Source organism: Sylvia atricapilla, chromosome 1 (assembly GCF_009819655.1).
Source record: "Sylvia atricapilla isolate bSylAtr1 chromosome 1, bSylAtr1.pri, whole genome shotgun sequence".
In the NCBI taxonomy this organism is placed as follows: domain Eukaryota; kingdom Metazoa; phylum Chordata; class Aves; order Passeriformes; family Sylviidae; genus Sylvia; species Sylvia atricapilla.
This window is the reverse complement of record NC_089140.1, coordinates 77,851,423-77,877,208: the sequence shown is the minus strand read 5'-3', so window position 1 is coordinate 77,877,208 and position 25,786 is coordinate 77,851,423. Positions and strand designations below refer to the sequence as shown.

At 44.0% G+C, this 25,786-nt stretch overlaps 1 protein-coding gene across 1 annotated transcript in view; it reads right to left on the bottom strand.

Annotated features, from left to right (window-relative positions):
- Positions 1-23,702, bottom strand: part of MYO10 (myosin X) — a 160,291-nt gene extending 136,589 nt beyond the window's left edge. Inside the window, 4 exon segments of the mRNA XM_066326351.1 lie at positions 23,045-23,150; positions 23,152-23,198; positions 23,200-23,280; positions 23,283-23,702. Of these exon segments, the coding sequence (XP_066182448.1) occupies positions 23,045-23,150; positions 23,152-23,198; positions 23,200-23,280; positions 23,283-23,702 (654 nt within the window).
- Between the last annotated feature and the right edge of the window lie 2,084 nt (positions 23,703-25,786).

Genomic DNA, 25,786 nt, shown 5'->3' with positions numbered 1-25,786 from the left:
CGTGACCAGCCTCACTGCGGGAAAGGTTTTGTAACTCAGAAGGACATGTGCACTTTTTTTGGTGTGTAATATCTGATGCCTTTTGCTCTCTGACTTTCTGGAGCCCACTGCCTTGAATGCAGCAATGAAATGCACATCTAAAAAAACAAAAGCAGGCAGGCAGCAGTGCTTTAGTTAGATCCCAGCAGCGTATGAAAGCATTTGTAACACACTAACTAATGGGTATTGTACTTCTACACAGAAAAGGTTCTTTGCTGGAGAGTTATGGGAACTTTAGTTTTTCTCTATTTTTAGAAGAGAGGGAGTGTTGGGAAAAGAGTTGAAGGGTGACCCTCAGACTCCCCAGCACACCTGTGAAGAGACCCACAAGTCTACACACATAAGAAAAAAAAAGTTTATTTCACTTTCCATTTATTTTAGAATTAATTCACATTCCCAGAATCTGAGAAAAGGATACTAAGAAGACTCTCTGAAATTATTGCACCTGTCTACAATCCTGAATAATGTCCTTCTACTTTCCTATATCATCTTTTTTTTTTTTTTTGTCCTATGTATCCTGATCAGTATTTTGGGATGCCTGTGAGGAAATGCTCCCTGAGACTTTGGTAGACACTTCTTTTGGGCCTGGAGGAGAAGATAAGAGAACTGCTAGCTCTTCCCATCCCCTTCTCATACGATTACGTTCTTCTCTTCCTTCCTGGGTTCAGGAACTCAGAAAAGATTCCCCGACAAATTTTAGAACTCAGCCACGAACAAAGATGTAAAACACAGTATTTGATCACTGTTGTCTTTCAATGTTTTTCAGTTTTCTCTTGAAATATGAAGAGAATGTGTCAACCTGCAAAGGATAGAAGCCTATAACCTAAATAACTTGTTATTAAATTCAAAAATCATTGTTTGTAAATAGTTTATAAACTATTTTATTGTTTGTAAATAGTTTATAAACAGGATCTAACCTACCAACCATAAAACAAACACAAAGGCGTCAGTAAATATGGAATAGCTGATTATGAGTTACTTCTCAAACCTCTGACCACATGTTTTTAAAGAAAAATAAATTACAACAGGCAGTTGAAAACACCTAATTCACTTGGCCAACACACAGAACAAGGAAAATCAGTTGGCAGTAGTGGAAGAGAAATTAAATCCCAGCCTGGTCTCCTTCTCAGCTGTTGCACAGTAAAGCAGAAGACTGTCAATCAGGGCTAATCTCTGCTTTCCCAGAGGCAACGTGACGCCAAAGCAGGCTGCACAGGTGGCATTTCACACCGCTGTAACACAGGCAGAAGGTGCGACTTAGTATAAAAGAGAGTTTGGGATCCATATTGAAGGAAGAGGTAGAAATTAACTTTACACAGTGGGTAAAGTTAGAAACCTACAAAGTTCAGATAAAAGACGGCATGTTTCCTGCATGCACTTGGAACACTTTTGCTTTTTATCAACATCAAACTTCTCCTGGGAACAAGGTGATGGAGGCTTTGCAATGCTCCCTGCTGCAGAGCCTGGTCACTGCTGATGAATAGCAATGGTATGCCGCAGTTGCAAGGTAAAAAGGCAGCCTGAAACACTGCATTCATTATATTCAGCCACCCAAGGTCACAACCCTCTGAAAGCAATCTCCTGCTTTTTTGCTTACTCCACTTCTCCCTGACCAGATACATTTCCTTGCAGTAATGCTACCCTTCTTAGGGTATCTGTTTCGATTCTTATGCATTTGTGCAACTAGAAAATGAAACATCTACAGGGCAAGTCAGCGAAGTCATTATGGCAAGTCATTATTGCTTTTACTGGCATTTTCCCAACATATTGCATTAAAAAAATTACTGCTTTTAAGTTCATTCACTACCGAACTGACAGAAGGGAACACCTCTAGTAGGAAACACAGAAACAGAGCATGTATTTTACATGAGCAAACCCTCTCTCCTCCTGTCACAGACACTTGCACATCATACACTGGACAAACCCTGTAACTGCATATTGTGCCATCTCACATCTATAGACAAACCCCCAAGGCAGTCACACAAAGCAGCTCACAGGTTCCTTGAATGTGCAGTGACACGCTTTTCCTCATGGCTTGCAGCACCTTTCCAAAGAAGCTTCAAATCTGCACTCCACCTTTCAACAGAAAGGTGTGTCACGTTTCCTCATTTCCAGGCACACCTAAGAGACCTGACGCATTCCCATTCTGCATCCTTGTTTCCATGACAAGGACAGACATCTGCTGTAGGCCTCTAGCATTCAATTTTTTTCTTTCTTCAATGCATGTTTACAAGAGCTGGTAATTGTCAAAAGGAAAAATTACTACCTCAGCAGTGGTAATTATGGCAGGAGCAGGAGAAGCAGAAACAGAGAAGTTGCTTCTGTAATTTTTTTTTTTTTTGCACACATGCATGTTTTACTGTACAGCAGGTTGTTGAAGATTTAATCCAAAACTAAACCACAAAGCAATTAGAAGAGCTTAACCAAAGAGAAGTGATTTAAAGCACTACCCCCGACAAAACAGGCATTTATGTCAGAGATAACCAGGAGAAAGGAAATACATCTGGGTTCAGACTCTCTTCTAGTTTACTACACGCAGTGTGCTAAAGCATTATTAAACCAGGGTTCAACAGTTACATGCCTGTCAGCAGGCAAAGGATCTCCTCAGTCAAAATCAAATGATTTTGACTATGCACTGTAATCTCCCAGAGATGCACTGTTCATATATCAAGGTGGGAACTCCTTGCACCTAAGCCCTTCCCATTAGTAAGGGGATTAGCTCAAGAGAGCAGTGAAGCATTGCTGCAGCAGAGAGGCAGAATTTTTTCCCCCCATTTCTCCAGGGTCAGGTCTGAAGTAAGAGCACACTCTTTACTAACTGATGTGGATACTTGGGCCGAGATGCCAAACTCAACCAGGAAGGAGATCCTGTTTCCTTCACACAAACACCCACCAGCTGTCACTGACAGTCACGTTTTCCCCAGCCTGGAAGAACCTGCATGTGCCAGCTGTGCAAAGCTGTGCCGCCCCGTATTATAAAAACTGATGTGGGACCAGAGGAAGGACTGGCAAGAACACAGCTGCTTTGAGACAGAGATATATGAGACAAAGAAAGGCCACGAGGATGCCTGGGGGTATGGAGCAACTCTCCTACAAACACAGAGAGTTGGGGTTGTTTAGGCTGGAGAAGACAAGGCTCCAGGGAAACCTTTTTATGGTCTTTCAGTACCTAAAGTGGGCCTACAAGCTCGAGAAAGACTTTTTGAGAGAGCATGTAGAGTAAGCACAAGGAGGAAGGGCTTTAAACTGAAAGGATATGTTTACATTAAATATAAGGAAGAAACTCTTTACTGTGAGGTTGCCCAGAGAACCTGTGGATGGCCCCTGCCTGGAAGTGTTCAAAGCACAGCCTGGATGGGACTTCCAGCAACCTGGTCTAGTGCAAGGTGTCTCTGCCCAGGGTAGGGATGCAGAGGAGGGTTGTAACTAAATGGTTTTTAAGGTCCATTCCAACCCAGACAATTCTATGATTCTATGACACCCAAAACTGAAATTCAGCAGACTTTTAGGCTGGTGACAGCAGAGATGTAGGGGGTGTGACACATGATTTGCATGTGAAGCAGAAGTATCTTTGTGGTGAGCTCAGCATGTACCAACAGGCTAGCAAGAGCTAACAAGACCATAGCCAAGAGCGAGCTCCTCTTTCCACTCTACACATCTTGTCTTCAAGAAGTAGTCATATTTCAGTACACATCATCCAACACCTCAGACTACCCACAGACTAACATAAAATCACAGAATCATTTAGGTTGAGAAAGACATCTAAGATCATTGATCACTCAAGCACATCCCTAAGTGTCATGTCTACACCTATTCTAAATACCTCCAGGTATGGTGATTCCATCACCTCCCTTGGCATCCTGATTCAAAGCTTGAGAACACTCATGGTGAAAAAATTTTTGCTCATATCCAATCTAGACCCACCCTGGTGCAAGGACGGGCTGTTTCCTCTTGTCCCATCATTTGTTACTTTTGAGAAGAGACAAACCCCACCCTACTACCATCTCCTTACTGGTATTTGTAGATAGATACTGCTATCAGGCAACAGATAGACAACACACACAGATCATAGAGCAACTTTAAGTCTGACAAAAACATAATTTTCTCCTACAAGGTAGCTGCTCCAGTAGATTTACACATCCCTGCTCTGCATCTCCCAGCTTCCTCCCTCACCCTGCCACCCAAAAGGTACGCTGGAAGCTATGAGTCAACACACTGGACAGCAGGTTCTCACAAGCAACCCTCAATGACCCTAAAGCCCAGGGAACCATGACTTTTCTCCTCGGTTACCTCTGAAAGTGTGTCTACTCAGCAGCAGGAACGTTTACATGGAAATTCATTTTACTTTGCAAATAAATACATCAGATCAACTCCTCTGTCAACTTTCGAATTAAATCAACCAACTACTCTGTAAGCGTCAGCCCAGACAATGCCATAAACATCTGCTTCCCACAGCGTGGTGCAGTTACCCAGTCTGTGAGACCTGGGAGGGCCCTGCAAGCTTTCCATCACAAGAATGATGCTTTAAATTATCTATAAAGAAGCTGACTGCACAATAATTTCAAGTCAAATTATCAGTGTGCCTAAATTAAAAAGCAAGTGCAGCATTCAAAATGTAGTATTACTGATTCTTCCCTGCCCAGAGAGGTGCTTATTCTCAAATTAAACAAAACAAAACCCTAAACAAACCCAAAGCACTAAAAGAAGAAGTAATAATCCAAATAAAACTTGAAGCAAATGGGCTTCATAGCAGGCCTGCAGAAGCTCAAAGTGGGAATTTTCCATGACTGCTTCACACAGTGCTATTAAAACATATTTAATTGTACATGCTCATAATCAGATTTTTATGGAACAAAAGAATGTAAGTATAAAACAAATATAAATGCCTTCCTCTGCCTATACCCAGCCAGTATCTTTTACTACTTTTCATGCTAATAATAAAGTCATTCCTCATATTACTATGCTGTCATAAAAACCACCAAAAAACAAAACAAAACAAACAAAAAAACCCACCACAGCCGAAACACCAGAACAAATTTGTTCTGTTTGGGTGATGTGATGGCTTTTGTCTTTTTTTTTTTTTATTTTATTTTTTAAGAACTCTTAGGTAAAATAAAATTACCTAAACACTACTGAAAAAAAAAAACCCAAAAACTTTTCCACAAATGCTGAAGCATGGAATTTTGCAAAGAGAAACACATTTGGCTAATTAGCATAGAACAGAAGAGGATTCAGGAAAGCCTCCTTAGTCAGAAAGAGCACGTGCTTGATTTTAGCCGATATGAATGTGACAGAAACCCAAGAATGAATGATTGCTTCCTCAGCCCAGACCTCCTCCCAGAAAACTGCTCCAACTGGGTAACCTGGAGGGGTACTCATCCCTTCTGAATTACTTTCAGAAATGTCATTTCAAAAAAAGTGAATGTTTTCAAGCATGGGACTAATTATTCATACTGCTTTAATCAAAATTGTATATTTTCTCTTCAAAAAACAAACACAACAGTCTGTTATCACTCATCTCAGTGGCAAAACAACTGAGAAGCATCCTGCTCATGATTACCAAAACACACAGCCTCACAAGACAGTTCTGCTGAAGCTGGTGGCTCTTCATCACTCCTGAACTCAAAGAAGTAGGAAACATGAAACGTTGCTTCAGCTTTACTCCAAATAAATGTTGCAGTAGCAATGTGCTCCTACACTGCCAGCTCTGTATTAGCTTCCTCCAAGCTTTCACTTGGCTGGTCTAAAAGACATGGCCTTAAAAATAACCTTTTTTCCTTTCAAAGAAGTCATAAATCATCATCTCAAAGTGGAGCAATAACTTCCTGCTTACCACACATCCTACCTCTAACCCACGATGCAGCATATGAAATACTTCATTCTGCAGGCAGGAGCAGAGATTTCCTCACCTCCAAGGAAATTAATTTTGAGTCCTCAGAGCTCCATACCATTTTCACGTGTGCAGTGGAAAATATTGCAAGCCGCAGGGACTATGTGCCTGCTGCTCCTCCTCCAAGCAAGTTACCCAGGACTTGGCCCCCTGCTTAGCACAAGCAGCATATCTGGTTTTGTTTGCATGGGTGCAAACTCCCAGGGAGGGCAAGAGCATTATTTATACACTACACCTCTCCACCCAGGGAAAGGGAAAAACACACTGGAAAAGAAAAATGCTGTAGTAACTGGACAATCAGGACAAAAGCAGAGTGAAGCTTTTGTTGAGGGCTGCAGCACTTAGGCACATGCAGCAATGCAATTTAAATAATTCAAATCTCATGACAGCATTCACATGATGTCACCTTCCCCCAATCCTCATGAGCCACTCTTCCTACAATTTCACTGTTGTTTCAAGTACCAACTTGTCTTTATTTTGAAGAAATTGCTGTAATTTCACCATAATTCCAGCTGCTTACTCGTAAGATGAGCACAGCTCAATTCTGGCAGCATATGATCACTGAACATAGATCTTCTGAAGAGAGCGCTGACATGACATTGTTTTGGTCACGTTTTCAGCTGCCTTTCATCTTCAGAGAGACACGAGCCTATTTGTTTATGCACAAATGTGGCCTTCAGAACTTCCGTGTATATTTTCAGATATACACATGGTTTCATGACATTCTCCTCTCACAGGAGTTAAATCCACACCTCAAGTTCACATAAGCAAGATTCCATTTTTATAGAACTACAGAATCTAGGCCTATAGCTACTGTGAAGAGACACTTGCTCCATTTTCATTCCTCCAGATCACATTAAGACCCACCTCAAACATCCAACTTCCAGCAGTAATACACAACTTCAGCCATCTTGCAAGAAGCTTGTTTGGGTTTTTTTAGCCTAATATGCTGTACAAGTCTTTCCCTCAGATAAAACTGTATCCATTTATTTTGTGTCAAAAAAAAATATTTATGGACATGTTTACAGAAATAAAATATGTGACTCGTTCAGTGGTTCTTCTCTTGCAAAATAAAAAGCTTCCAGCAGAAATTTTCCCCAGCAAGTTGATTCTTGAATACTCAAGACTGAGCATGGGCTGGTGATGGATCATCCCAAGTGCACACACATCCACACCCGCTGTTCCCAAGGCAGCTGCATGAGTAACACGGACCTGCTGCACCACAGGTGTGGAGCACTGCTTGCCCTGTGAAACTCAGTTACTACTTTACACAATAATGCATAATGAATGTCACATGAAACTTCTTCCTGCTCATTTGGAGAAAAGAGCAATGCCCAATTCTTCTTTAAGTCTATTTTCTACACCATGTTCCCAAGTTGGGACTTTTTGCTCCTAACAGCAGCTCTCATGATACCATCTGGCGCCTGAAAGACAAAGGCTGACGTGTAATTACCCCTATCCAGCCCTGAGGCAATTCTGTTGCATTGGCAGAGGTAGGAACTACAAGGCACCCACTTCTTTACTCCCCACTTCATCCACTGCTCTGCTTCCTTTCTGATGATTTAAAGTAAACATCATTGAACTTGGCCTTCTGTGTGCCAATATGGCAGCAGTATTTGTCGTCTTTCAAAGACAGCAGTCGCTTAAGGACGGTTTCCTAAAAAACAAAAAAAATCTCCTATGGATCTTGTGGGTCAGTTTTGAACATCTTCCCTACAAAAGGCACTGAAGCGAATGTTCTTCCCTCAATACCTGCCATGCCCTGTATAGGTAAGGAGACAGCTTGGTGGCTTCATTAAAAGAAATTAAGTAGAAATGAAAAACTGATTTCTGTCTTTCCAAGCACGTGTCTGCAACAAAAGCAGCTCTACGGTCAATGTACAAATCAATGTAACAATGATCCTGAGATGGGTTAACAAGCACTGGTTAAGTTAGACAAGTCATCTGCTACCAAAGCCACGTCTTTGTGTGAAGAGCACAGAGACGTGATTGTGGCAGAGGCTTCCTGCCCTCGCCCCTGACAGGATGGACACTGGACACGGCTGCAGAGGCCACTCTGGGCTGTGCCACCCGCTGCTGCCCACATGGGAGCTACAGCAACGCAGAGGGGCCCTGCAGTGTGCACTGAAGATCTGCAGAAGCTGTGCTTGGACCATGGTCACCGCTATTTCAATACAGCTTGCACCAAGATCAGCAGCAGTTACCTCCTGGGTTTTAATCTCTTTTTCCTGGCTACCGTTAAGCGGATTTTTGGGAGTTTCCTGAGTCCCAATAGATGCAGTGTTCACAGTCATAGACTGGTTTATGTTGGAAGGGACCTTTAAAGATCACCTAGCTCAACCTTCCCTGTCACAGTTAGGGACATCTCTCTCTAAATGTTCATTCATTCTCCCACAGCAAGCTTGGATTATGATGTGTAAGGAGCCAAGCGACTTGCACTCAGCTAGAAGTGAAAAATAGGAGGTATTTCAGAAAACGCTTTATTTTAAACACCTCAGGACTCTGCTCTTATTCAGATGGAACTGTATCCCATATTCATTCTCGGATTACCATGTCTTTGCTTATTTTAAGTAGAGCAAATCAGGAGCTAAACTTCCATGGAAAAAATTACACAACTCGGTACTATGCAGGTTGAGGCGCCAAATTTTAGTAACCCCAGTCTCAACACTAACTCCCACTGCTTGTTTTGGGTTCATTATCTTTAGACATGATCACATAGCTTAGCTATACATCACCAAAACCCTAAAACTCTTCTGTGCCTTTAAACTTACCCACCCACAAGCCTTTGCTTACACAGCAGCTTCCCGCTCCTGCCCAGTCAGAAACCACTATTTGCAGCCACTCGTTTGGGAACTGCCAAATCTACTCTCAAGAGAAGCAAAACTCACAGACTGGGAACAGGCTGCTCACCTGCATCCCCTGTGGCTCAGGAGAAACCTTCCTAACAGCCCCCTCAGCCTCGGAAGAGCTGCTGGACAAAATGCACACGGAGCTGGGAGCCACAATGAGTAGGACACTCAGTGCTAAGCTTTGGACTCAGGATAAGCCCAAGAGCATTGCATCTCCATTTCCAGTGGAGCTTGACACATGTAACATGTCCACAAACACAGCTGGCATTAAAGGGGAAAGAGGATATGACACGTGTCACTGCTCATTCAGCCAACACCAAGGCAGGAGAAATCTAGCTCTGAAGATGAACGTTCTAGTTCTGCACCACTAAGTCAAAGAGAGGTTAATTATTACTCCGCTATTCAGGCAAGCCCCAAAATCCTTCACTTAATTGGGCCAAAACACAGCTAAGCATAGAAGGGAGTTGCTTCTTAAACAAAGACTTTTAAACTAAAAGTGTAATTTGTGGGTTCAGCACTGTACACAGTGCACTAAAGACACAGAAAGACCCAGACTGCACTTGGTGCCCTTCTGGGTAAGGTTAATCCCAACACCTGGAGCCTAGGAAAGCCAGCCATCTGTCAGAAGTGGTTCCCAGACTCCACAGGGAGCCCCTGGAGTCTTGAAGACTCTGCCAGGGTCCGCAGGGCAGTCTCAATGCATTGCTACTTCAGGCTGGTTTGTTTCCTCCTCCTCACTTCCATGGCTGCTGTCCCAAAGGAAGAAAATCAGTCTGCTTCTTCACGAGGTTGCACACCATGTTTCATTTCTCGAAAGACAAGGCCAATTGACCCACAAGTAGACATCAGCTACTCCCTGCACCATTTCCATATTGCTCACATGATCACCGATTTGGGTTAAAAACAAAATTCAGAGTTTTATCAGAACTGTAAATGTACTGACAGAATAGACACTCCCCTGCAGGAAACACTACTTACTAAAAGTGAAATGATTCATAAACTCGTGTATTTATTTCAGACTGGGGCCAAACAGCTTTCGTCACTTATCCAAGTATGCTTGAAAACTTTCCTTTGAGCAGAAAACAGCACAAGTGGAGCTATTTTTAAAGCCATCTGAAAAAAGGCAGGGCATGGCATACCTTACTTTTTGCCACATGGTAAAGATGAAAAACTGGAACAACTTCTCTCTTTTATCCATCTGAGGGCTTAAATGAGTAACTTTATTTATAGCCACTAATGGCTACTACTTCTGACCTTATTTTTTCTCCTAAACAAACCACCTTTCCATCAGGGAATTTAAGCTTTCAGCAATTCAGATATTTTTGTTATTCTTGCTCAATATGGCTTTTGAGCTGTGAGCAAGCTGCCCAGGTCACTGGGAAAAATAAACAAACAGCAATTTATTTTTTTTTAACTGCTCCAGTTAATTCCAACTACAAAGGTCAGAAAGAAGAAGAATATACACAAACTAATCAATTTCTTTTTGCTTGTAAATAACCTTGAAGCAATTCCTTACCATATATTTCTTCCTGTGCAGTCAAAGCAGTTGTGCCAAATTATTTACCTAAACTGAAGAAATGTAAAAACATACATGCAATGTACAAGAATCATAGGTAACATCAGCATTAGTAAGAAACAACAGGGTGACAGAAGGCACAAACATCCTGTTTAGATCTACATCAGCAAACAATTCCAGGTATTCTCTTCCCCCACGCCTTTCCTTTCCATTGGAAAGGAAGGAACAGCACAGCATTGCGGCTGGAGTACAATAAAATATCAGCAGGCTAAATAAATACACACACCCACAAAGGAACCAGCACCTTAGAGAGTCATACCTTTGAGCTTACTAACACAACCTTTTCTTTTTCAAAGCACACACCAGGAGCATCCTTACTTCCCGGTGGTCTCAGACCCTTCCACAAGCAAAGATGTAAAGAGCAAACATCCCAATGGTCTCAGGTACAGACTACCTCCAGTAGCCCCAGCAGCAAAGCATTTTGCCAAGTGTCAGAGAACTCTTGAAATGTTTCCCTTTTCTAACAGTTACAAAGATCTGATAAAAAATCCAGCTCCTTCCTGAAAAACTAGTGGTAATAACACAACTGGACTTCTGGAGAGAAAGAGCCACTTGCTGACTATTAATTCCTCTGGTAGAGTGTCTGGAACAGAATGAGTGGAAAAGATGATCACATATTAACAAAAAGTAGGAACTTCAGTTCCCCGCAAAGGGAAAATTTTATTACAATAATTTTTGCCACCCATGAAGCACTACTAACAAGTGCCAAAGTCCTATTTTTTGCAACATATGTTATAGCAGCTTTCTTGAGAAAAAACCCAGATTTCTTCAATATGCCTGTACCAATGCTTCTACTATGTAGAAGCACATCATTGCTCAATACCACTAGGAAAAAAAATATATATATATTTAAAAAGACTGCTATAAAACGCAAGATTTCCTGAAATTTTGGCATTTACAATGCAAGGAGCTGTTAACTCCCTCACAGGAAGACAGGTCCTGCAGAGAGACCCTGACAAATCAGAAGGCTGGGCAATCGCCAAGCATATGAAGTTCAACATGGGAAAGTGCTGGATTCTGCACCTGAGATGGGGCAGCCCGGAATGTATGTGCAGGCTGGGGAACGAGAAGCTGGAGAGCAGCACTATGGAAAGGGACCTGAGGGTCCTGGTTGATGGAAAGTTGGGTAAGAGTCTGCAGTGCCCTGGCAGCCAGGAGGGCCAGCCCTGTCCTGGGGGCATCAGGCCCAGCATGGCCAGCCGGGCAAGGGAGGGGATTGTCCTGCTCTGCTCTGCACTGGGGCAGCCCCACCTCAAGTCCTGTGTGCAGTTTTGAGTGCCATGATATAAAGGTATAAAGCCACTAAACAGCATCCAAAGGAGAGCCACAAAGATGGTGAAGAGTCTGGAGGAGAAGCTGTACCAGGGGCAGTTGAGGTAACTCAGTCTGTTCAGCCTGGAGAAGAGGAGAGTAAGGGGAGACCTCATCACTGTCTACAATGTCCTTCTGAGGGAAAACAAGAGAGGCAGACTTCTCTCTGGTGCCCAGTGACAGGACCCGAGGGAATGACATGGAACTGTGTCAGTGGAGGTCTAGGTTGGATATCAGGAACAGGTTTCTTCACCCAGAGGGTAGCTGGGCACTGGAAAAGGCTCCCCAGGGAAGTGGCCACAGCACCAGGCCTGACACAGATCAAGAAGCATTTGGACAATGCTTTCAGACATATGGTGTGATTCTTGGGGTGTCTTGTGCAGGCCCAGGAGCTGGATTTCAATGATTCTTGAGGGTCTGGTCTCTTCCAACTTAGGATATTCAATGATTCTATAATATCAAAGACCCAACCAGCAAATACACACTCAAAACCTACGGATAGGAAAACTCCAGCTGGTTAGAGGACAGCAACAGAAGATTATTCTAGACATTTGAAAGGAGCTACAAAGCAAAAAAAAAAAAAAAAAAACTACCTTAATTCATGCATTTTAAAGGGTGAGGAGCCATCCTGCTAAAGCATCTGCATCTGCTCAGACCCTGATGCTAGCTCCTCTCCTTCACGTCCCCAGGAGTCCCTAGGGCCATCCCAGCAGCAGTGTGACCCATGATCTGTTGCTGCAGGTGTCTGGTCCTTGCTGCCTTAAGCCTTTCTTGTCCCTTCAATTTAACCACTAATTTATGTGCAGCCACTCTTCTTGCCTAATGTCTACAGGCAGAGTGGGAGGCACATCCCTGTGCTCTTGGGCAGTCACAGCTCATACTGCCTACCAAAACCTCTGATGCCTTCCAGCAGGAAAAGAGAAAAAAATCCCAGGAAAACAGCAAAGCTTTTGTGGCCTCTCTGACTGCATAAAGCGACTGTGCACTTTTCAAATCAAATGCTTCCAAGCAATATAAAGAAGTGTTTCTGTAAGTGGCACACAAGTTCAAGAAATCAAAATTCAGAATTACAGCCTTTATTTGCCTGACTCCAGAAGCACCTGGAACACAGCAACTGCTGAATCCCTGACTGAAGGAAAAGGATTCCATGACTCAGTGTTTTCCTTTTTCTCACAGTAAGGACTGTCAAGAACAAGCCACCAGCAAAGGATCACTGGATGCTCATAAGAAAATCCAGAGATTTCCGTACCACTTTCTGTCCTCCACCAGGTACTGATGGCATCTCCACCTTAACTGCACAGTACAAACCATCCTACTGACAAAGGTGTAACTAGACAGTAAAAGTTTAATACAACTATTTCATCACACTGCAATTAAGCTTATTCATGGGCTTCTGTACAAAAGAAATCTGGGGTGTTAACTACCGCACCAGAGTCCTAGTCATTTAAGGTACTGGATCACCAAGGCAAAATTATGGCAGAAATGGTGTGATAGGAACAGAAATTGGGAGCAGAGACTCTTAAAACTAACACAAAACAGAGAATCAGCCTTTTGCCTTAAATGCTCTGAAAACACCAAAATCCCATCTATCATCTGTAAAAACATCTCAGATTTGGTGTGCAAGTTATTAGAAATGTTATTGTAAGAAGGGAAGAAAGGGACTGCTGCACAAATTACATTTTCTAGCAAAGATTTGCTGCATATGTTTATTCCTTGAAATAGCTTATCAAGTATCACACAGCAGAATCCGACTGGAGTTAAAAGAACAAAGAGCTCACTTCATGGGACACTCCTCCTGGTACACAGCCTGAAAGGCAGCAGGAAATGCCACCCTTCAAAGCCCTGCTGTAAACGCTGCTCTTATTTTCTTCTGGGGAATATACTAATTGATTGGACACACCAAACAAACCTATTCATCGTACCCATCACCAGAAAGCTGTAATGAGGGGATAAACCCTAATCACAAATCCAGCCTATATTTAATAAGGGGAAGAGGTCCAAGAAGATGGCCAACAGAGCAAGAAGTCTGACCTACAGAATGGGCATCTACTCCTTGTCCTCATGTGAACTCCAGTGTGACTCCTGACGTGACTCGTGTCCCGCCAACTTGGCTCCTTTCTGAAGCAAATAAAAATATAACCTAACCAAGACACAAAGCTGGGTTTGATCCACCTAAATGGTCAAATAGAAATGATGTCCACTGGCTCTGTAATCAGATGAGTACATTAAACAAAAGGATTTGACTTCTCCTCAAGATAAACAACTTCATAAGAAAAACAATTCCATTCTCTTAGAATATATTTAATTTAATCTGAGAAAACATTTTAATGTCACTCTAAACAACAGCAACTAAAATAAGAACAAATAATCCATTTCCGATAATGCTATAAACATCAATACTTTTTTAAAACAAGGAATAAACCTTTCTTATCTCCTGTCCCCAAACCCAGGGCCAGTTTGGCTGAATGCAAAAGAGAAGGCGTGAGAACTTTTCAGAGAAATCCTGCACTTCTCTCAGCAAGATCCACAGGCAGCACACGACACCAAAACCACACAAAGCTTTGCCATTAGCACCACTTTCACAGTTCACAATCATTTCAAGAACTACAGAAATGTTTTCTCCAGATGCTGGAAAGTTAATCAAAAGTCATTTTCTAAAGCCTTCTGAAAGAGGGCCAAGGGATTTGGGGTGTTCACTCTGATGACAACTTTCAGTAATACTCTGCTTTGTAATTCCAGCTGACAGCTGGTACTCAGCAACCCTTGAGCCTCAAGTCTCTACCTGAGGTTATCCTACAGACACCCTAATCAATCCTGACTTTGAAATGATAGCAGACTTGGGCATCAGGGAGCCACTCTGCCAGCATTGCCATGCCAGGAAGTTAAGAACACAACCCAGAAGACCCTCAAAATTTTAATGACAACCCCAGTATAGAGCCAGATGTGCCATGATAAAATGCCCCTGGGTAAAAACCTGCTCAGAGTGAGAATAGAGTTTTGCCCCCCCAGGGGGAAAAGCAGCAACCAAACATTTCCCTCTGCTAAGGAATCCTTACAGCAATGCCCTAAAGGGCATTCTCCAAAACAAAAGAGACTTGTATTCACACTCTTGTACCACTGACCTGTAATAAAGGATTATGAATAGTTTCCCAAGAATATATAGGAAAAGGCAATACTAATACATCAAAGGACGGTAAATCTTTTATTTCCTGAGTCCTCTAACACAGCCCTTCAGTCTGAGCATGCCACTAGCCAGGATCCTGTGTGAAGGCACAGCTTGGTCCCTGAAATCTGCTGCTGAGCTACCCTCTCTTTCTTCCTCCTTCCCTCATTTGGAATAAACCAGAACTGAACCCATCGAAAATGTCATAGAAACATTTAATCCATCTAAGAGATGGATTTAAAAGAACATTGATTTATTGAACATTCACCTTAGCTTAATATTAAGTTAAAAAGCCTAGCGAGGCTTGCTGCAAGATGAAGACGACATACTCTCAAAAAAAGGTCTGATACCACAAATCAGGCAACATGCCCCACTGAAACAATTAATACATACAATAGTTAATAATGCATGCAATGTATGTATCTGCTACAATGTATTAAAATACAAATACAGGAAGCCTAATAAACTCAGAAGTCTGGCAGGACAGTGGACACAAGTCTATCCTCTAGAAAGTTTTCCTGCAGTATGCCATTAATCCTAGAAGGAGTAAAAGGTATTACACTGACTCCCACACTTAGGCTCTGCTCCAATATGCTTACATTTACCCACTGGAGACAGGGTCACTGAAACACATAAGAAATCCAGGTTAAGGTGTATTGCATCTGAATTTTCAATGCAAGTTTAGCAAACCCTACAAGTGACCAGTTCCTTTCACTTTTGAAGACTTCCTTCCATACACCAGGGTTAACTACAGAGTTTTCCTCAAAGCCTTAAAAGGGCTGAAGTGTGCCTTGTTTTTTTTCCAGTTACTGACTGTGGCTACCGTTTGGTGAAAATATACTTAAGCACAACTGCTCATTAGAAGAAACTACAAGATCTCATACAGAAGTTTTATGTTAAACCCTTCTACAGAAGAGCCTATAGAAAATAGAAATGTTAACTTTGGCCAGCAAAACTGAACACACCCCAATTTCTGCCATGCTTTCAATGTGAACCAAAATTGTGTCTGTTCCTAGTAACCTGTTCAACAAAAAAACCCCATATATTATTAAGTTACTCCAACATCACTCACGTTTGCAATTTCAATGAAAAAAAAAAAACCCCAACGCCCTAAACTTTATAGCAAATAAGAAGGCTTTCACAGGCTGGACTGAAAAAAGGTCACTTGGCCCAAAGGAAAACAGCAGCTAAATAGAGAGCAAGTATTTACATTTATGAGTAAAACAAGCACGGCTATGACGCATTTACAGCTGAATCAACCCAGCAGCCTTCCCCAGTCAGTCACTGGTCTGCAATGGGAAAGTGTCCATCCAGTCACAGTGCCCACAGAACAAGACCTTCCAGAAAAGCTGCCTGGCATCCCTACACTGGCTGTCCTGGCTCAGGATACCAGAAACAAGCATAAATGATACTTGAACCCACCTGAGATGACAGTGTTAATCACTAGCTCTGCAGAAATGAGTCTAGAAGTGGACACTATATTCTCCCCCAACATCCCCCTTCTTCTTACAGGAGCATTTAGAAATGCAAGTGATCTTTACTCATTTCTTCTCTCCTAATGAATATTTCCCTGTATATTTCCCCAATATAATGCTTGTATTTTCCACATAGCAAAGCTGTAGTTTCTTCTTCAGCATGGATATAGTTTATTTCACAAGACAGATCTGGAGCGTAGTCAATACCAGTTCCCCTTCTGAATTCAAACTTTGAAAAGTTCTGCCTTTATGAGAATGGAGTGTTTGAGCTACTTAACAGACTTTTTAAGAAAAGGATAATCCACTTAACCTTTCTTAATCAGGGGGCTGTCCAGAACAAAGTTGCATTACAGAAAATATGGCCAATGGATAATGCTCATATTTCAGACATAGGACATCTTTGAAAATCTTAAATAATTAGAGAGGGAAAAAAAAAAGCCACCATTCAAAACTTGAACCAATAATACCTAAACCCAGTAATTTACCATTAGCTATGGTCCCAACATCAAATCATCCTCATTTATGTCTCACTAATGGTTTAAAATGTCACATAATGATAAATACCAGGAAAAACCAAGAGAAACAAGAATGCCTGAGCCATGACCCTCTGATACAAGCCTGAAGTCATAATCAATCTAGCAGGATTTGAGGTCACATCTCAAAACTTGTAAAGTTGTCACAACTAGTGACTTAAGCCTGATTTTTTTTTTTTCCCCCTCAGCAAAAGTCTTAATTCAGAGTGACTTTTACCTCCTGCCCTTCTACCCGTACTCCACCCAAAACTATCTTCCTGCCTCTGACCACATCTGGAGACAGTGATTCACTAAGGAAAAATACTGGCCCTGCAGCCAAAAAGGTTGGTGAGATCAAACTACCCAGAGGACACGGTTCCCTTCAGAACTGCCACTGCACTGCAGTCAACATGCCGGATGCTCCAGGGATGGAGCTCCTGCTCCTGCTCTTGGCTGGAGGCTGCTGCACCTTTCACTGGGTCTGCACCCATCCAAGGGACATAAAAAAGCATCTGTCTTTCTAGATTTTTTTTTTTAAAGTACCACCAATATTAACAATCCATATTGAAAGAAAAAAAGAAGGAGGCACATTATTCACTCACTAGGGCTTGGTTAGCACAGTGACACTGTATATAGATATTCACACATATGCTCCAGGGCACAGAGCCAGGGACCTACCAGTTTTTCTTCAGCTATTTTCTAAAGTCAAAAAACAGATTCATGGGATTATATTGGTCTTACCATGCTGAAAATGAAGACTCAGCTGAAATCACCAGAGCAGAAGCCCACTGTGGTACAACCATGCATAATTATTGATAAGGGCCCCCAAACTTTTCCTTCTGTCTGTTGAGGAACACTGGGGCAACAACAGCACTGAAAGGTTCCAAGGTTTCTCAGGTTACTCATTGGACAAGTGCACTAAACTCCCAACATGACAATAAAAGCTCAAGCTACTCTTCCTCTTTGCCTCCCTCTCTCCCCCAAAGTTGTCCTCTCCTGCCATCACAGAATCATGGGAAAAAATGTGGAATGTTTCTGATAAAAGCCAGTGCCACTTGGCCTCAAAAATAAGTTGGGACTAGCCATGCTTTCAAAAACTATTCCCTCTTACTAGCCAGCAGGCTGTGTGACAGCTCTGAAACACAAGAAAAAGCTGAAGGGGTTCAGAACCATCAATATCACCCATACACAGTACTTGCCATATGAAAGCATGTATAAAGAATAACATCTTGTTAGAGCAAAATAGCTTACACACAAGGTGCTAACACAAACCTTCAATTAGGGAAAAGACAAAAAAAAAAAGTTAACATTTCAGTGAGGTGTCACCAGAAGGTAAAAAAAGCCCCAGACTCAGAAGCAGCCAAGTCTTCTGTAATAGTGGGTTTCACAGCTTTTCTTTGGTTGGAGACTGACTTAACATACCCAAAAAACCACAAGCAGACCCTGCAGAATGTAGAGCCTCTATTGCCAACTTCAAAACTTATGTATTTTGCAGCTTTAAGAGAATTTTCGTGTCATTTTACAATATGTGCTGTGCCAGGAGGGTTGCTAGGCTCCAGCCCAGCAACGACAATGTTTCAGTTGCACAAATTTGTCTTATGAAAGGCACATGTGAAATATCTGCGGTGGGCAGTAACCATTACATGATACTGATGAGCTGAATGTGATTTCCAGCTTGGCAAAATAAAACTGAAAAAAACGTTTATCTTTCTGGCTTGATAAGGTAGTGCTAAGCCCCATTGAAACACCTTCTATTCAAAACACAGTGCTCCCTAATTAACCTAAAAATAACTGTAGACAAAACAACCATCAGCTTTCAAAAACACCCTAAATATGAGAAGTCACAGCTCAGACACTTCGGAGAACGCAGCCAATGTCAACAGCCAAAGGAGCCACTGTTTCTGCTTGGCATGGTTTTGGTGCTCAGAAGGTCTCCAGAAACACCTTTGAGGCCATCACTCACGGGATGATGATTTTGCCCCACCAGCCTAAAGGAGGGTTTTGCTGGTGTAAGCTACACATACTAATACCAAAAGCTTGAACAATCAACCCCTGCTTGTGTTATCATCAAAACACTTGTAAATTAAAACTGGGGAGACTTCAAAGGTCATCCCAAATGCATACACTGTGCTGCACAGCACAGCCAGAATCCACGCATATCAATGCAAGTATTTATTTTTATCACCAGGTTTTCTCTTTAGGGGAATAACCTTGGTGGTGCCAAGGCCACCTGTCTGCAGAACCCCTCAAAGGACTCAGTGCTGTGAGTGTGTGATCTGCCAAACATTGCAACAAGTGAGCACCAAGGAAAAGCTTGCTGCAAGCTGTGTAAATGAATTAAGAGTTTCCATGCTCAAGCAGGTATCTCCTCCGACAGCTTCCGGAAGCGAAATTTTTGTCCCATATCTTCCCACAGAGGGAGGTTCAACACTCGCCCCCTCAGAACACATGCTGGGAGCCCTCACCTTAAAACAGGGTACACAAGCAAGTATGTGCAACTGTGGGCAGCAGAGATGAAGGAAACCATTCCAAACTGGAGGTACCAGTGGTAATGCTAAAAATAAAAGCATGGTAGACACAGAGTATCTGCTGTGCCCCAAAGGACACACCGAGAGTACCCTGCAGTTCCAAATAAACTCTTGTGCAGTGTTGGAGAAACATCAGCAAGGCGTCCATGATGATGATGCTTTTATAGTGATCTCCTTCAGCATCATCTACCCAACATGCTACACAGAAGGCAGGACACAGTTATTCTCGCCCCTTCTCCTCAATTTCCACAGTTGCAAGGGTGGGGAGAATCCTTTAAATCCAACCCATCTCTGCAGCCACCACTATGCACACTGTGCTGCAAGTTAGTTCCCCAGGGGCTCAGCACCAGCTTGGAGGGCAGGTTTGGACAAGATGACCTACAGAAGTTTCTCCCAACATCAAGCCTTTCTGAATCTGCTGGGTGAGCGAATAGACATTTCTTCTGTAACAAGGACAGCAACTACAGTTCAGTGCAACATCCCACATGTACTGGTCAAAGTGACTCTCATGTAAAAGGAAGAAGATAAACCTGACTTCTGCATCCTCTTCCCCTGCTGCCCTGATAAGCCCTGCTTGGGAACTTTAGATGCTGAAGGGGCAGTTTGAGCTCCTCTCTCCTTGTCCTCTGCCTCATCTGGAAATTACTTTCTTCCTTCCCTCATGGCATACATCCCCTTTTAGCAGGGAAGCATTCTCACTGGAAAACAGTCTGACCTCAGCTACCACAGGAGCCTGTTCCCTTGAGAGCACTGTGGCTGTTGGTAAAACATATGGGAACAATTTTTTCAGGCTGTTTTAAGCAACACAGCCAAATGGCTCTATTGCACATACCCATACAAGATTCCTACAGGTTTTAATACTTTAGATAAGCAAATAAGACTACAAAAACAAACAAAAAATATTAAAATTCCACCTCCAACTTTCCTTCAAAGACCGTAAGGTAGCATAGACCAATCAAAAGCCTTTAAAAAAGTCTCAGAAAACACTTTTCCTCTGTATTTAGAATGCAACTTTGGTATTACATTAATACCTTGCAGCAATTAAAGCATGTTGGGGAGTAAGTTACAGGACAAACTCTTCTATCCTAATTCTTCACTTAAGAGACATGGGGGTTTTCTTTAAATTGGTCATGGTAGAAAATTGACACAGGGATGAAAATCAAGGCTTCCCAGGAGACAAGTACAACCACTTGTTGTCCTTTAACAACAAAAGCTAAGAATACTAAGAAAGAGCAAAGAAAGGAAACTGGGCAGAAAGATGGAGAAGTCAAAGAGCTGCTAAGTCACAAATGATGGCAGCATCAGATGATTGGCAGGAGCCTGGTGTTATCCCACACCTCACTTAGGGCAGCAAGTCCCAACAGGAGTACCTCCCATCTGATGCACCTCCTGCTCTCCAGAGGTGTCTCATACAGTTGCTTCATTTTCTTTCAGTAAGCATCACTGAGGCATGTTATGTTTTAGCATCTATCTATGGAAAAATAGGGAAGAAATAATATTGCAGGGTTTTGGTTTTCTCCTACTAACACCTTTAAGTTGTAAAATATTTTGTGCAGCAGCCATACTGAAGACACTTCTGCCTCCAGTGTGATGAACAGGAGTTTCTTGGTAATGCTGAGGAATGACACCTCTGAAGTGCCAGTATTTAGCCTTCCTACTATCAGCTTTTCTCCCAAAATATATAATTGTATCAGCAGGCTTACATCACAGACAAGGAAGAGCAGAGCACATTGGGCTTTTCACCTGTGCCTTTCATCCAGCTTCCTCCTTCTTCCTCACACTATAACTTATTTTAACGAGAACAGTAATTCCCTTAGATAAGTCAGCAAATATTTTTGTAAAGAGCAGCTGCAGGATGTCTGCCTCGCACAAATTAAATTACCTAGTGGCTCAATCCAGTGCCTTCAACAGACATTCTTCTGTGGTAGCTGGGTCAGACTCAGTGCATTTCTGCTATTGTGCCTCATGCTCTCTATTTTCCATTTACATATGCTCTGCTCCAGAGTAAGGGAAGGAAAATGTTTATACTTGTGGGTGGGACTTTGGATGCAGATTAAAGTCAAGGTGCTATATTTACTGATCTTTTAAAGTAATATCAACATGTTGAAAGGGAGTCAAAGTTCTTAAGAAACATCAAAGTCCACATGAAGCAACCACAGATTAACATAAATATATGCTGAAATGCTAACACAGACTGGCAAAATTTACTTGTATTTTCCCTGAAGCAAGTAATTTTGCCTAATAGGAGAGTCAAAACCATGAAAACTCTTCTTCACCTTTATGTAGGGCACACTGCTTTGTGTTGGGGCGAATGACTCTTCAGACTAATTTTGCAAAGCTAGGTTAATACTACCATATTGCTCACGGCTTACAAGCTTTTGAAAGGTGAGGGCTGCATCCTCTAAAAAAAGAAGAAGAAAAAAAAAAGCAGTATTACTACTTAACTCAGACTTCATCAAAGCTAATCCTGCATTTCTTCCTTCTTATTGCACTTGACAGAACTTTTGTTGTCTGACAAATGAAAAGGCAACAAGCAATAAAGCGTATGACCTTCTTTTATTTGACTAATTACTATTTCGGTAAACAGATCACCTATTCTTCTTGTGGAAGCACCAACAGCAGCACCAAGAACACGAGGGACGTTGTTTCATGAGGGCAAAGGACAGTTTTGCAGATTAATCACAGCCCTGTGAAACAGATGCCTGGCCTGTATTTACAGCCCTGACACTGCAACTGCTTCGGCAAGAGGTGCAATTAAAGCAAGTGTGCAGGCAGTCACCAGAAGTCACAACCCAGTCATGGGCTTCGCCAGCAAACCACAGGCACACACACAGAGAAGACACTGATCCTGCACACTTCAGCTCCTTAAGGCTGTGTGGACACCAGGCGGGATAAACTGATCCAGTAAAATACTGTTGCACAAAATTCAGCTAGCTTGGAGCAGAAGAGGACCCAGGTTCGGAGGATGTCAAATATCCTGAGCAAAGCACCTTTGATTTGGTTTCCTCAGCCGACACACTGAAACCGTCAAGATCCACAAGACCACGGTAAAGCTCATACGACTTCCAGGACTTCAGCCTCCATCCTTTGCATTTCGTATGAAAGATTTCATCTGTACTTAGTAACATACCTTCAATAAACAAACCTTTAAAAAAGAGTGCCCAGCGGCATCCCTGCCTCTGAAGCCTCCACTCGTTGGCAGCCTCTCGTGCCCGTGCAAGGCGGACAAAGCGCGCTCCCCGGCTTTCCCACAGGGCACCCCCGGAGAGGGATTCCCCGCTCACTCGCACCCCGGCACGGTTTCAGAGGCAGCCCAGCGGGAAGCGCGGGCCGGAGCGGGGCTGGGGGGCCGAGCGCGGCAGCGGAGCCTCCATCCCCCGGCTCCGATCGGCCCCAGCCAGCGCCGAGCGCCCGCGGACAGCCCGCGGCAGCACCGCTCCGGCTCGGCGGCTCCGCGATCGGCCCCGGCCACAGAGGTCGGGAATTTGGGGGGCGCAGCTCCCTCCGTCTCCGCCTGCCTCCCGCTCCCCGGGCGCTGCTCCCGTGAACACTCTGCAAACCGAACTACCCGAGGGAACGAACACTTTCCGTGAGCTTCTCGCTGCTTTGCCGCCGGTATCCTGCCCCACAAAGCGACCCCACGTTGGAGAAGGAGGAGGAGGAGGAGGAGGAGGAGGAAGATCCCACCGGCCCGCGCTCACCTCCGCCAAGAAGTTGTCCATGGTGGCCCCTCGGCCCGCCCGCGGGTGCGCAGCGCCGGGCACCAGCCGCGCACCATGTGCCGATCTCGTCCGGCCCGGCCCGGCCCGGCTCGCCCCACCGAGCCGCCTCAGCCGCCGCGCCGCTCCATCGCGCCCCAGCGCCGGCAGCAGCCGCAGCCTTTGTCCGCCCGCGCCCTCAGCGCCGCTCGGCCGGGCGGTCCCGGCAGCGCATAGCCGCCGCGGGGAGCCGGCAGCGGGGGTGACGCGGGGGAGGAGGAGCAGGAGCACAAGGAAAGCTCCCGCCGCCGCACGCTCCTGCCCTGGGCCGCCCCGTCCCGTTCAGGCGGGGCAGGAGCAGAGGCGGAGCCGGGGCCGCGCCGCTCCCGGCGCCGAGCTCAGCCGCGCCCCCGCCCCGCCCCGGCCCGAGTGCGGGCAGCGCCGCCGGCTCCCCGCTCGTCCCGGCCCGGCCCGGCGCTGCCCCTGGTACGTCGTCCCCGCGGTCCTGGAGACGCGTGTCCGGCTGCTCGGGGCGCGGACCCGCGTGGGACTGCGGAGTGAAAGGAGCGCGGGCTCTGGAAGGGCAGCGGGGGCTCGCCCCGGTCTGGGGGCGGCTGCGCTCCCGTGTCCGACAGCACAGAGCCGCGCAAAGCTCCGCCATCCGGCGAGACGTGCTGCCCGAGGAGGCTAAAGAATACGTACCTGCAGGGTTCTGCTGCGGACGGGCAGTCCTTGGATAAATATGTACCAACTTGTGTACGAGCTCTCCTCAGCCTTATCCGTGTTCCTTTGCAGCAGCCACTCACTGAGACATCGCTGTTAATGAAGATAGCCCTCATTTACATAGTTTTACAGTCCTTTACGTTCCTGCAAAGCAGCTTTGAAGTGTTCAGGTTTTGGAGACGTACCTTGTTCATATCTGTAGTAACTAACAGCCCAAGAAACGCAGCAAAGGAGAATCAAATCTTGCAGATATGGGCCTATTTATTTCACATTGCCGAAAGAAATGTAGCAAAAATAAGTCATAGCCATAAAGAAAGCAAATACAGTGTTCTGATTTTGTGCCACAGGCAGAACCCTCATATTGGTTTGGGAGCTTGAGAATGTGAGCAGAGGTATGGGAGACCAGCCCTTGGTAGTAGAAATAATCATGAGTCTGCAACTCTCAATGGCCAACACATAGAGCACAAACACCACTAAAAAAGCAAGTTCAGAAATACATACACGACACAAGGAAAAACTTTCTAGTTTCACCTTTGTGTCAAAAAAAGAAGAAAATCTGAATAAGTTTGTCCTTGAGATAGGTCATGTCCAAAATGGGGTTGTGCTGGTCTTGGAGATTCACACAGTGACATCCATGAAAATGGATGTGCCGCCAAGGTTAGCACTGGGACAAACCAACACAAGGGGGACTTTCTGCCAAACACATACCTGTTACAGCCTATGTGAGGGCTGTGGCTGCCTGTCCCATCACACAGAAACAAGGTGGGGTGAAGTTTTCAGGCAGAGAGCAACTGCCTTGGACGTGGGCAGCTCCTAGAGACCAGCAGCTCTCCCCAGCTGACCTTCCCATGGCCAGTGACAGTGGCTTCTGGCAGAAAAGGCAGAAACACTTCCCAGCTCGCTGGTAACACCGCACAGAGCCCTTTGGGCAGCATCCCTGTTGCAGCTTGCCAAGCCCAGCTGGGAGACATCCTGCTGGACACACTGCAGCATCCTGGGGACTGGACTGCTGGACTGTTCACTTCTCTTGTCACCTCCTTAACCTCTACTCCCAGGTAAATAGGTTTACCTTCCTATGATTGCTCTGAAACTCAAGATTTGCAAAGGATTTCACCTGAGTTCACCTGACTATGTGGTATCAGCTCACACAAAAGTTAGAATCTACAGAAAAATAATGATTTAGGCTAAGGAATAAATTCTAGTGTGGGAGATCTGTAACTCTATTCCAGACTACTGCACTTCCTAAGTTACTCGAGGGAAACAGGTTTTTTTTCCACAGTCACTGTGCCAGAAATTTTCCTCTCACATATAAGCCTTAGTTTGGCAAGGGCTGAGTCAGATTGGAGGTATTTGTTAAATTATTTTGGCTTCTGATTGAATACTTCATTAGACACCATGTTATTGAAATGTAGCGTGCACGTCTGGCTACTGCATTGTACTTGGGTCTGTGGAACACAGCTGGCGTAGGAATTAATGAAAACTTTGAACCTTGAATAAAAGTGGCCTGTGTTTTTTTCAATGATAATTTCAGTAAATTACAAGAAAACATTACCAATAGAATAGGATCAGTTTTATGCAACCTAAAAATACATAGCAGAAAGACTGAGTATTCTCTTGTGGTGAGGAAGCGTTGCAAAAGGGTTGTTAAACTCCTAAGACTTTGTTAAGATTTAGAATTACTGAAAAGTTGCAAGAAGGATCTAGGAAAAGGGGTTTTGGGAGCAGAGGGGAACAGTCACACCAACAAGCTTTTCCTTTTCTGCTTCTATGTCTTTTTGTGTAAGTTCTGCTCACAGTTTGTTAGCACTAGCATCTGTGTTCCATGAGAAAGGGGGTTTAAAACATGGTGCTTCCTTTTCCCGCTCTGAAAATGACCCCAAACTAATCTCTTATTCATTTTATGCAATTGTTTTGGAATTTGGAAAACCCCACGGACACAGTGTAGAAAGCTCTGTGAACATCTGGAGACTTGGCCAGTTCTGCACAGCTCTGACTTTCTTTTAATCGGTAGAAATTCCTTCC